A 12,663-nucleotide genomic window follows, 5' to 3' on the forward strand; every position below is an offset into this window, starting at 1 on the left:
AGGATAATGAGCCTGGAGATCTCATTCCCGCTGCTCTGACTGGTGACCATGTGCACACGACCCAACTCAGCTCTTACTGTATCCCAGGAATGTCTTCATCTTCTGGGATCCTCATGGCAGCAGTGGGATGATTTAACGGACTCCCTTAGTCATGGGGCCTTTCTCTCTCTTTTGTTTCAGAGCCAGCGTCCTGGAATCGTCTCCTGGTGCGTGGAGTGGTGGCAGTGGTGGGGGTGCTAGTCTCACTATACGAATGTGGGTTTGGGAAAGGTAGAGGGAAAGCGTTTGCCTACTCGCGACTCGTCTTCAGGAAGCTGCTGACTCATCCCTCCCAGCAGCCTGGAAGTCCGCAGGATTCACAGGAATCTGAGCTCCCCGCAGTGCGTGACAGGGACGGGGACCAGGCCCAGGGAACCAGAAACAGGAATCGAGACCCAGCCCTGGAGAATGGGGAAGGAGACCTGCTAATGGAGGACAGACGCTTGACCCAGGAACCCAGAGAAAGGGCTCCATTAGGTGGGGACACGGATGTGGCCCAGGAAACTGGAGTAGCATTGCCAATCCTCCAGGGTGACCGGGAGTCTGCAGGAATTAAAGATTAATTTAATTCAGGCCTGGGTGTTTCTCTGTGTAATGTGACCTCAGTGCTCCTGATGAGAGCCATTGTTTGTAAATGTTTCAGTAGCAGACATATTTATAATTCATGGACATACAGACATTTATTCATAATTAGAACTGGTCAAAAATAGCGGGGGTGGAGAGGGTCATGAAAATTGAAGAAGAAACCACTTCCCCCCCATGTTCTTGAAACTTATTTGCAAATGTTTTTAATGATGAAATTTCTGTTTAGTTTTGGTGGGAAAAATGCCACATTCTCTCTCAAGTGGGCAGAGAAATCCAAAATGTTTTTTTTTAAACGGGAACTTTTTTCAAATGATCAATGTAATCCTAAGTGGCATTTCTAGTTAAAAGGTTGCATTGTCAGTGTAAAACCATTTTGAACCAGCTCTATTACTGTATAACAAGAGGAGTTTATTTGTCATGATGCATTGTTTGGGCCAAGTTCCAAGTGGTATTTCAGCTTTTGCACCGCTCTTCTCTTCTTGCGTCTGCCCCTCTCATAAGCTGTGGCCTTAATCTCAGCCCTGGAAACAGTTACGTGCATGTTTAACTTTAATGACTGCTGTGAATAATTCCATTTCAATGGAACAACTCTGAGGTTGAGTTTACGCTACGGCCCTATATCGGTAACTACGTCATATATTTAATTTTCTTTCTTTTATATGTGAAAGTTATTCAGAGGTGAAAGCAGGTAAAATACATGAACAGGTTCGGACAGTCCAAGTTTGTCAGTGCAAAGTGACAGCAGAGATGTGGTATCTGCTAGTTTTCTATAAGTCTCTCAGGGTTTCCCAGGATAACTTTGCGGATCTCTGTCTTGCATCGGAAATGTTCCCTGAAAGTGTCCAAACAGCTCAGAGATACAGAACCATTCCCTGGATCCGTTCTTATAGCTGTCTTCCCCGGAAAGCAGTCTGGCAAGTGGTCCTGTCAGCTCATTGCTAGGTTATCTGCCAAAACACTAGAGTTTTCAGGTGCCTAAGTAGCCCTTTGAATCATGGTGAAATTATTCTCCCCGTCACCACCAAAATTTGAAATGGTGCCCCTGAGTGCACAGTACCCTACCATGCTCCCCTGTAGGAGCTGCATTAACAGGCAACTCTGCAAGTTCTCTGCATGCCTCTGCAAGTGACCCCCATGCCTCTCCATTTCCTTGGCCACATGGATCCTGTCCCCATGCTGGCGGCTAATCCAGAAAAAGGGGGAAAGAGCTCACCACTGCGACCACCTGAGGGATGTGTTGGGGTGAGATCAGCTGGTCAAAGCAGGCAATAGGGACCGAATCGGAGACTTGAAGCTCCTCGAGTGACCTCTGACCTTTCCAGACCTGCCCTTCAATCAGACACAGCCATTGTAAAGTTGAATGTGATAGTAACGAGACACATTTTAAACCCTTCACCACACAAGACAAAGCCCGTAGGATTCATCATGAACTATTTATTTCTCCTCCCCTGGATTCCTGCAGCCACCAGCCACCTTGGAGCTTTCCCTCGTCTCTCCCAGGCTGTGCTCACTTGATGGCTGGAGCTCAGCGGAGGATCCAGCTTTGCTCTTTCGCTTCCATTCTTCACATCTTTGGGTGGCTGCATTTGCGACTGAGCAACCTGATGGAAACACTGAGTCCTCTGTCTCGGCAGGCAGGCCCAGCCGCGAAAGCCAAAGACTCCCTGAGAACAGGGGGAGGTTCGCCTGAACTCTCAGGAGTGGAGGCTTGGCCCGTAGGGTAGGGTTACCATATTTGAACTTTCAAAAAAGAGGACACTCCCGGGGGGGGGAGGGAGTTGTAGCTCTGCCCTCTATCTACTCTCTCCCACTTCCTGCCCCCTGACTGCCCCTGACAGAACTGTTAACCCCTCCAACCCCTGCTGCTCTTTGTCCCCTGATCGCCACCCCCTTTGGACCCTGCCCTCTGTCTAAGCCTTCCTTCTCCCTGTCTCCAACTACCTCCTCCTTAGACCCCCCCACCCTAACTGCCCCCCTAAAACTCCCCCCCGTACCTGTCCCCTGACTGCCCTGCCCCCTATCCCCACCCCCGCCCCCTGACAGACCCCCAGGTCTCCCACACCTACCCAACCACTCCCTGTCCCCTGACTGCCCCCGCAGAAGCTCCGACCCATCTAACCCCCCCTACTCCCTGTCCCTTGTATCCCCCGACCCCTCTCCATATGCCCACCCCCTCACAGGCTGCCCCCAGATCCCCTGACCCATCTGACCCATCCAACCCCTCCTGCTCCCTGTCCCCTGACTGTCCCTTGGGACCCCATGCCCCTTCTCCAGCCCCCCGGCCCCCTTACCCTGCTGCTCAGAGCAGTGTGTCTGGGGTGCGGAGCCAGACACAGTGCCGCGCTCCCCGGCAGAGCGCACAGCTCCCCACCCCCTGCCCCCAGAGTGCTGCATTGGGAGGGAAATCCTGGCCCTTTGGAGAGTTTTACAAATTCCTCCCGGAGGGCGAATTAAAACCCCAAAAGCCGGACATGTCCGGGAAAATCCAGACGCATGGTAACCCGACCACAGGCGACTCCAGGATCTGCAGCTGCTGCCACCACTATGGTGATTCCTCCAACTCATCACCAACCAGCTCTTCCCCATTCTGCCACCCGGCCCCACGGTCTGATCGTGCAGGAAAACAGAAACCCTTTGGGACAGCAGGAGAGTCTCCTCAATGCCGCACTCTTTGCATGTCTTCCCACGGTCACCAGGAAACACGACTACCCTGCCCCAGGAGTCTCTCAAGGAGCTGCCGGCGCAGTCACTGGGCACCCACTCGTAATGGTCTCGGGCAGTGGCATTGCAGAGGGAGCTGAGCAGACCGTCCCTTCTGTGACTTCCTGAATTGCTGCCAGGACTGATTCTCCTCTGCACTAGGGAGAGTCCCAGAGGAAAAGCAGCTGTGGTGGGGGAGGGGGCAAGACAAGCTCTCCCCCTGAGCCCTTGACTAGCAGGCAAGCAGGACTCTGGGAGCCAGGGATCGGTGTGTCTTGCTGGGAGAGCAGAGCTGGAGAGCAGAAAAGGGCACTGGAGGAATTGTAGAAAAGTCAGTGTCATGGCCGAGTCATGGGCAGCCAGATCAAGTGGTCAGAGGCAGAGTCCACACTCATGAGACAGGAGTCGAGAGTCAGCTGGGTCAGGACACTGGAAGAGCAGAAGCAAAAGACCAAATTGTGTTCAGCACCTCAAGTCAGATGAGTCACCCCGAGTGCGGATGCCAGGAAATCAAGCCTGGGGAGTGGGAGCAGGAACAGCTAACACACGGTCCAGAGGGGGCGGGTGGGAGCTCGGGTGTTCAGACAGCTTCTTGTTCCTGCTGCTGGTTTAAGGAGGTGCTGGGGGCCGATTAGCTGCTCTGGGACTCTGCCAACAGAGCCTCAAACTGGGTCTGGACTTCATCAGTCCTAGGTAAGCAGTTTTTCTAGGCTTCCAGGTGGCGTGCTGGAGGGTGGCTGCTCCCAGGAACCCTGCAGAACTGGGTTAATGACCCCATGGGTCATGACAGTGACTGATCTCTCCCCGCTCAAACCTCCTGCACGAAACAGTCTCCAGGGTCCCAGACGCATCCTCTGAGAATAAAAAAACACAGTCATGATGACAAATAGGCTATGGAACAGGAGCCCCCTCTTTGTTGGAACAGCCCCAAGTGCCCAGAAGAGTGGACGGTTCTTACCTCCAGGAGATGCCTGGGATCTTCCATCTAAGCCTCAGTGGGACCCCTGTTTCTTGGTCTGATAGGATGAGCTCATCTGTCAAAGAATCATAGAATATCAGGGTTGGAAGGGACCTCAGGAGGTCATCTAGTCCAACCCCCTGCTCAAAAGCAGGACCCATACCCAATTAAATCATCCCAGCCAGGGCTTTGTCAAGCCTGACCTTAAAAACTTCTAAGGAAGGAGATTCCACCACCTCCCTAGGCAACGCATTCCAGTGTTTCACCACCCTCCTAGTGAAAAAGTTTTTCCTAATATCCAACCTAAACCTCCCCCACTGCAACTTGAGACCATTACTCCTTGTCCTGTCCTCTTCCACCACTGAGAATGGTCTAGAATCATCCTCTCTGGAACTACCTCTCAGGTAGTTGAAAGCAGCTACCAAATCCCCCCTCATTCTTCTCTTCTGCAGACTAAACAATCCCAGTTCCCTCAGCCTCTCCTCATAAGTCATGTGTTCCAGACCCCTAATCATTTTTGTTGCCCTTCGCTGAACTCTCTCCAATTTATCCACATCCTTCTTGTAGTGTGGGGCCCAAAACTGGACACAGTACTCCAGATGAGGCCTCACCAATGTCGAATAGAGGGGGACGATCACGTCCCTCGATCTGCTCGCTATGCCCCTACTTATGCATCCCAAAATGCCATTGGCCTTCTTGGCAACAAGGGCACACTGCTTGCTCATTTCCAGCTTCTCGTCCACTGTCACCCCTAGGTCCTTTTCCGCAGAACTGCTGCCTAGCCATTCGTCCCTAGTCTGTAGCTGTGCATGGGGTTCTTCCGTCCTAAGTGCAGGACCCTGCACTTATCCTTATTGAACCTCATCAGATTTCTTTTGGCCCAATCCTCCAATTTGTCTAGGTCCCTCTGTATCCTATCCCTGCCCTCCAGTGTATCTACCACTCCTCCCAGTTTAGTATCATCCACAAATTTGCTGAGAGTGCAATCCACACCATCCTCCAGATCATTTATGAAGATATTGAACAAAACCGGCCTCAGGACCGACCCCTGGGGCACTCCACTTGACACCGGCTGCCAACTAGACATGGAGCCATTGATCACTAACCGTTGAGCCCGACAATCTAGCCAACTTTCTACCCACCTTATAGTGCATTCATCCAGCCCATACTTCCTTAACTTGCTGACAAGAATACTGTGGGAGACCGTGTCAAAAGCTTTGCGAAAGTCAAGATACAATACATCTACTGCTTTCCCTTCATCCAGAGAACCAGTAATCTCATCATAGAAGGCGATTGGATTAGTCAGGCATGACCTTCCCTTGGTGAATCCATGCTGACTGTTCCTGATCACTTTCCTCTCATGTAAGTGCTTCAGGATTGATTCTTTGAGGACCTGCTCCATGATTTTTCCGGGGACTGAAGTGAGGCTTACTGGCCTGTAGTTCCCAGGATCCTCCTTCTTCCCTTTTTTAAAGATTGGCACTACATTAGCCTTTTTCCAGTCATCCGGGACTTCCCCCATTCGCCACGAGTTTTCAAAGATAATGGCCAATGGCTCTGCAATCACAGCCGCCAGTTCCTTTAGCACTCTCGGATGCAACTCCTCCGGCCCCATGGACTTGTGCACGTCCAGTTTTTCTAAATAGTCCCTAACCACCTCTTTCTCACAGTGACACTCTTCAGTGCATCCCCAGCATCCACCCATGGCGAGGTAGGTGGGAGAGGATTGTTATTCGTTCTCGACAGAAGGAGAAACGAAGGCTGAGAAAGGAGCAGTGACTTGTCTTAGCTGATGCAGCCAATCAGTAGCAGAGTTGCTCTCAATGAGCTACAGACCAACAATTGTTCCTAGTAATTATTCAGCAATTATTTCAGAAGAATTGGAATGTTCGAGAGGATCATGAACTGCTCCGAGACAATGAATGGAGAGCAGCGTCCACATTGGTCAAACATCTAACTGGTTGTGACTTATTTGCTTGGTCATAAAAGAGAACAACAAAGACCAGAGTTTCCTCCCTGTCAATAGCCCCCTCCTCAGCCAATCAAGGTTGAGACTTTGAGGGGTGGGAGGCTAAGGGCTCTCATCAAATAGCCCAAAGAATGGCCCTGGTCAGCACTGAGGGGATCACTCTCGAAGCACTAGTCTAGTCTCACCTCTCTTTGAGGGCCTCCCACAACCCCCCTGGCCCCCGCTCCACACACAGAGCTCCTGGTGGTGGGAGGAGAGCAGAGGAAAAGGACAAAGGAAGCAAGAAGAGAAAGGTAGGAGGGACAGAGGAAAAGGGAAAACAAAAAGGAGAAACCCCAATGTCCCCAGTAATTCTAAGGGACAAAGTCCTAGGTCGGAAATAAAATACTGCCCCCACAATCTAATGTTTTCCTTTCCTAAAAATCAGCCGGCACCTCATGGATCAGACTGAGCAGGTTCCAAACCTGTCCGAGGCTCTTACCTTCTCTACAGGGATGTCTGTTTTCTAGCAAAACCACTAAAAGAAGAGGAGAAAACTCCGAAGAGGGTCCTCCTTGCGCTCACGTACGTGCAAGTGAATGCTCTCTCAGTCCTCCAGGAGAGACCTCGAGAAGGAGACGTGCTGAAGCAAAGCCACAGGGATCTCCGAGGTTGCCCCTGTCCTGCACCCCTGCCCTGCCTGGCTGATGTCAAATTCTCTCTGTGAGGTCATCGCCTCCCCACCACCTTTGTCCAATAGGCTGAGGTCCTGCCAAAGGCCCTTGTGATGTCACTGCCACACCCACCCCTCCCCTGCAGTGCTGATGTCCTGCCCCTGTCCAGCTACATTGGATGTTTGAGCTGCTTCCCCTGGATCACCCCTCTCAATGAGCGTTCATTGTGGGCTCAAGCCGAACGCAGTAAAACATCAGAGGCTTCTCCCCATGCTATGCTCAGTTTTTCATCAATTAGCAGACTTTATGGACAGAAGAGACAATTAGAGCATGTCATCTGACCCCCTGCATATCACATGCTTTCTGTAGAGCATAGGAGCTAGTTTTTGACTACAAACGTTCCAGAAAGGCATCTAGTCTTCATTAGAAGACATCAAGAGGTGGGGAATTCCCACCACTTCCCTTTCTAGTTTGTTCCTTTGGTGATTCATCCTCATGGTTGAATAAGTGTGCCCTCTTTCTCATATGGATAACAGCCTGAGTTTTCAAAGTACTGAAGTAACCCAGATCAAAGTACTGAAGTAACCCAGTCTCCACCCCCCTCTAATGGCTGGCCTGCGTAAGAGCTTTATCAATCGGGTGGGGGGTGGGTTCAGTTAAAGAAGTGGATTCTTTCGCTCCTATGGAAGAGGCTCATGCTTCTAGTGCTGAATTCCGGGGTTCAAACCCTGCTCCGGGCTCAAGGTTTTGTGATCACACTTGGAGCCCACTGAAACCCATCGTGGGGTGTTGGCTGGGCAGCCATCACTACTGTACCCCGTTCCCGTGGGAGCCCCAGGCGTCCAGCACCTGTGAACCGCAGGCTCCTTTAACATCGGTGCCTTGCTGCGGATTCAGAGGCCTCACCAGCCAAGTCACTCAAACCTGCCGGCTGAAATCCCCAGCGGGACCTGCACCTGCCATGCACTGCTCGGCATGCTGCCCTCTCTAGCAGCCACTGTTAACCTGAGCTCCCTGCTGCCTCCTTTCCCCAGGAGGGGTCAGACACCCCAGGGACCTTGCTGAAGAGGGCTGGGGGAGAACAGCGAGTGTCCCAGCTGAAATCCCAGCGCGCTGCGAGGGCACCTCTGGCTATGGCGGACTCTGTCTCCAGCCCAGCACCGTGCTGCAGGGAGGAGCTGAGAGTTCAGGGACACGCCAGCTCCCATCGGTCTCCGATACACGCAGGAAGCGAACGGACCAGGGTCGTGTCTGGTTGTTTCACTAGCACTGAATGGTGGATCTACCTGAGCTCAAACAGCTCAGACACCAGAATCCCCAAGCCCAGGGAATTAGTCCAGAGGGGTGAGAGAGACTCACAGGTCCTTGAATTTGGTGCCGTTGGCCCATGTCCAGGGCTGACCCTGCTCCCTCCGGAGGCCGATCCAGTGGTCATAGACACCCTTATGGCGCAGCAGGAACACCTTAAAGAAAGCCGAGGGACAGCAGGTATCAGCCCCAGCTCCCGTGCTCCCCCCACCGCCCCTCCAGGGCTCTGTGCTGCAGAGAATCCCAGTCGCATATTGAAGGGCGCTCAGTTTATTTTCGGGGGGGGGATTTTCCCCTCCCTCTTGCAAAGCACAAGACCACCCGGGCAGTCTTAACCCTCCCACCGCACACAGCAGCCCCGCCCCAGTGCTCCCAGTCACCCACACCCCAAGTCCCCCTGGGCTGGGGGCAGCTGCTGGGTCTGAACTCTCTGTAGAGACGTCTCTTCTCACAGAGCAGCCCCCACTCACCACAGCAGGGTAGGAGGAGGGAGCGAGTCAAACTGAAGTGGGAGGGGTCAATGTGACAGGTTCCCACCCCCACCCCAACCCCCACATCCTCAGCTGGCTGCTCCTTTCCCTTCCCCACAACAGGAGCACTGGCTGGGTTCTCAGTCCCACTCCCACAGCCAGTAGATGCCTCAGCCAGCCCTGCCCTAGACAGAAGCTGTCTCCCTATTTGGGGAGGGGGAAGCTGAGAATGGCCAATCCTCATGATCACGCACAGACAGTAGGGCCCTGGGCCCAGCCAGGGCTGGCGTTCAGCCGCTGGAAGTTCATTCACTCCGGCCTCCCAGCACGGGAGGGGTCAGAGCTGCTCCTCACCCCACAGGGGCAGAGCCCAGGTCCTACTGCAGCAGCCACCACTGTGCCAAGGCCAGTGTCTGGCAATTCGAGAGTCTCTCACCATTTCCTGCTCACTGTCGATCCCAGCCAGGGAGGCACCCGGTGCAGAGCAGCGGCTCTGGCTGTCGGTCCAGCTCCCTTCCCTCTCTGAGGGATAGTAGCATTTCCCTCGGTATCCCATCCAGCCATCCAGGCACGAGGGGCCAGCAGGGGGGCACAGATCAGCTGATGAAAGCTTAGACGCCAGCATTGAGAATGAGACAGTCACATGGAGGGTAAGAGTTGCACCTAGAATTGGGCATTTGACTGGTACAAAAATTGGTTAACTGACCAGTCAAATGTGCCAGATAGTGGTCAGATATTTTAAAATACCAATTTATCAGAACAGTAACAAAAAAGAGCAAGACGTCATTGTCTCCAGTAGCTTTAGCTTGATATGGATCTACCGAATTTTTTTTAAAAGATGTACTTCATTGAGTTATTTTAACTCAGAAAGCAAAGGCGAAACACTGAAACCAAGTTCTGAAAAACACCAGCCAAGCTCCAAGACGCAATCCGAAAGGCAGGCTGCCTCCTGCCCCCAGGGCTCTCGCTGGAGTATTTGACTGCGGCCAAACAGGCAGTCAATTAACCCGCTTGCCAAGCCTACTGGGATCCCCAGCTGGGGCTGGTTCACGGCAATCAGACGCAGGGGGAGGGAGGCGTTTGTCACAGTAAATTTGCCTGGCAAGAAGGATTCCAGGGACACTCCCAGCCTGGGAGGGACTGACACAGTTCAGAGCATTTCACCCCAGGCACAAGATCAACAGCTGGACCTTCAACCTCGCAACAAACAGCAGGTGAACAACTGAGAAGAACGTGGGAACTTTCACTCAGGGACATGAAAGCCACAAGGGGGCGCCAGAAACCACAACCACGGGAAGTGACCTGTTGCACTGTGGGCCAGAAATGATGGAACTTTATTCACCTCCTACCTGCACACTTTTCTTTCCCCAAACACAGCAGCAAGAAAGGCACTTTCTGGAAGCCCTCAGAGCAGTGTAACCCTTTCAGAGCCATGAAAGAGCAGCAGTGGGTCACCCACAAGTGACACCAAAGAGGATTTGAAAGGCCTGTCTAGTTGAGAGGAGTCGGACTCAAACCCCTCCAGACATTTTTGAGCACATCACTTTTCTTTGCACCACAGTAACTCGGTAGCTGGTTTTCAAGCCTTCCCATGTGGCTGGTGCTCAGCGAGGAACAGACACTCTGAGTCGGGAAGAGTTAGGAAACGTGGCAGCGGTGATCAGAAAACGAGCATGTGTTCACCTCACTCACAAGGCATGTCTGACCCTGTAGATTTAACTGTCCAGTGCTCGGTAGCCAACACCCCTCCCCTACTGAACTGAGCAGAGAAGTCAGTGATTAACAGTTGATGGCACAGGCTGTCTCCACCATCCATCTCCAGGTCAGATGCCACATGTTCTGCAGAGCTCCCTGCACCTGCAGGTGTGTAACCAACCCTAAGCTCACAGATTCCCACCTTACACAGTGAGAGCCAATGCTGCCCATTGCAACAGCCTGCCATTACAGCAGGGAGCTGGGATTCAGGGTCCATCTGTATCCGAGCAATCTGCACCGGTATAATCACAGTGACGCAGTGACATCAGGGCAAACACCTCCTGGAGATGCGCTGGAGCAGTGCGGCTCGCCCTGGTAACTTCCTGCAGCGAACTGCACCAAGGCAAGCTGCTTTGTGCACCAGTGCGGTGCGTCTCCTTTAGCGGTTTGCCCCAATTCAACTGCACGGATGTCATGACATCAGCACAGAGGATTCCTAATGCAGACAGACCTGGATTCAATCCCCTCTGCCAGCTGCTAAACCCTCCTGGGGCCCAGTGACCAGATCCCAGGGCAGTAGAGAAATCCCACCCCCGACAGTCTCCAGCACCCCCTGCCCCAGACGACAGGGGGATACAGCAGGGTTCATGTTCACGGCAAACAGAAGCCCTCTGCACGAGCACACGCCGTCTGTGCAGCCGGGGGGAGCGAATGGTGCTACGGGAGCCTTCATGGCCACGCTCAGCGATTGGGGGGTTTCCACACTGCGCTGGTGGAGGGGTCTAGACTGAGTTCTCCGGCTCCTTTCAATAACACGGCAGCACCTGCCGCCCGACCACAGGCGTGACCTGAAGATCCAGGAAGGCCAGGCTGGTAACCTCAGAGCAACACAGGGAAGGCAAAGGGCTCAGCATTGCACTGCACCCTGTCCCACTGGACACCCTGGTCAGGGACTGCTTCATGGCGTGTGGCAAAGGTGACTTGGACCCAAAGTGCTCAGAGATGGGCTGGGGGGGGGGCTAATGTCAGTCAGATCGTCCCGACACAGAGAGTGCCCAGGTGCAGGGGTCTGGGAGGGAGCAGGAGGAGGGTCGTGGAGGAACATCCCCCAGGAATCCTCTGTCCCAGGGGCAGAAGCCAGAAAGGCCGGGAGGAGAGAGGGACCGTGGTAGGTCACGGGGGAATGGGATGCACGGAGATCGTAGATGGAGGGGAAGGGAGCAGGGCGGAAGCTGGGAACTCACCTGCCAGAGCAATGATGGCAGCGATCAAAGCAGACGATACAACTCTCAGTGCAACCACAACTCCACAGGTTGGACTTTTCTGGCAGTTCCAAGGAGGGTCTGAAACAGAAAGACCCGTCAGGCAGGGCTGGGAGGACACGTCTCACTGACAGCACCAGGGCTGGAGCTGCCCTGGAACATGCACCGTTCTGTCGATTGCTCCTTCCCTCAGACGCTCTGGGAGAGGAGCCCGGAGGGTCAGGCAGACCCCCCCCCACCCCCAAGGGCAGAGGGAGGGTCCATGGCTCCCCAGAGCTGCCCTGGGGCTGTTACCAAGATCCGGCTCTGGCTGGGTAGCAGGGCCTCAGAGCAGCAGCCGGGCCATGGTAAGAGCCGCAACTGTGGGGAACTACAGACCCTCCCCCTGCTCTGGGCAGGGAGACTGGGGGAGGGATATGGACCAGGGGCTGCTCTTGGCCCCCCACCCCAGGCAAGTGGAGGGTCATCCACAGCTCCCTGCAACTGCCTGGACTCCCCAGCTGGACTCCAGCTGCCAGCCAGAGGTGGGGTGGGGGGGACCTCAGGGGGAAGAGGAGGGGGAGGGGCGGGGCCAGTGACAAAAAGTGGGAGGGCCATGCCCCCTTCCAGCACCCCGGGCAGTCTCAGTGTCTCTCTCCAGCCTGCCCCCAGGCAGAGATGCCCCATTACCTGGGTTCTCTCCAGTCTCCCGGTGTCCATTGCCATTAACACACAACTCCTGCAGCGGCTCTTCGCTCTCAGCAGCCCCAGCTGCTGGCCCCATCGTCTCTCTCAGCGACACTCAGGCCACAGACGCTGCAGCAGGTGCTGGGCTGGGGTCGGCTCCTCTCAGTCTGAGTGGGTCCGATTTGGCAGCAGCAAAGCCAAGGCACAGGTCCTGGCTCTGGCTCCCCGTCCCTGCTCCAGGCTCTCCAGCCGATCTGAAACCGAGACGGACCAAGCAGGACGGGTCAGGGGTGGGGGAGGCGATTTGTGGTTTCTCATTCCCTGCCCAGCAGCCCAACCCCCTGCCAGAGGCGGTGCC

The 12,663-nt window shown here is 54.2% G+C and overlaps 1 protein-coding gene across 1 annotated transcript in view; it reads right to left on the reverse strand.

The window, feature by feature from the left end:
- The window catches only part of LOC144273988 (C-type lectin domain family 2 member D-like), a 209,013-nt gene extending 196,611 nt beyond the window's left edge, over nucleotides 1-12,402 (reverse strand). Inside the window, exons 1-4 of the mRNA XM_077832710.1 lie at nucleotides 12,309-12,402; nucleotides 11,622-11,720; nucleotides 9,119-9,306; nucleotides 8,264-8,367 (exon numbers count right to left, since the gene is read on the reverse strand). Coding sequence (XP_077688836.1) covers nucleotides 8,264-8,367; nucleotides 9,119-9,306; nucleotides 11,622-11,720; nucleotides 12,309-12,402 — 485 coding nt within the window. The remainder of the gene's footprint in view (nucleotides 1-8,263; nucleotides 8,368-9,118; nucleotides 9,307-11,621; nucleotides 11,721-12,308) is intronic.
- Nucleotides 12,403-12,663: the final 261 nt, after the last annotated feature.

This window comes from Eretmochelys imbricata, chromosome 14 (assembly GCF_965152235.1).
Source record: "Eretmochelys imbricata isolate rEreImb1 chromosome 14, rEreImb1.hap1, whole genome shotgun sequence".
NCBI classification, from domain to species: Eukaryota; Metazoa; Chordata; order Testudines; family Cheloniidae; genus Eretmochelys; species Eretmochelys imbricata.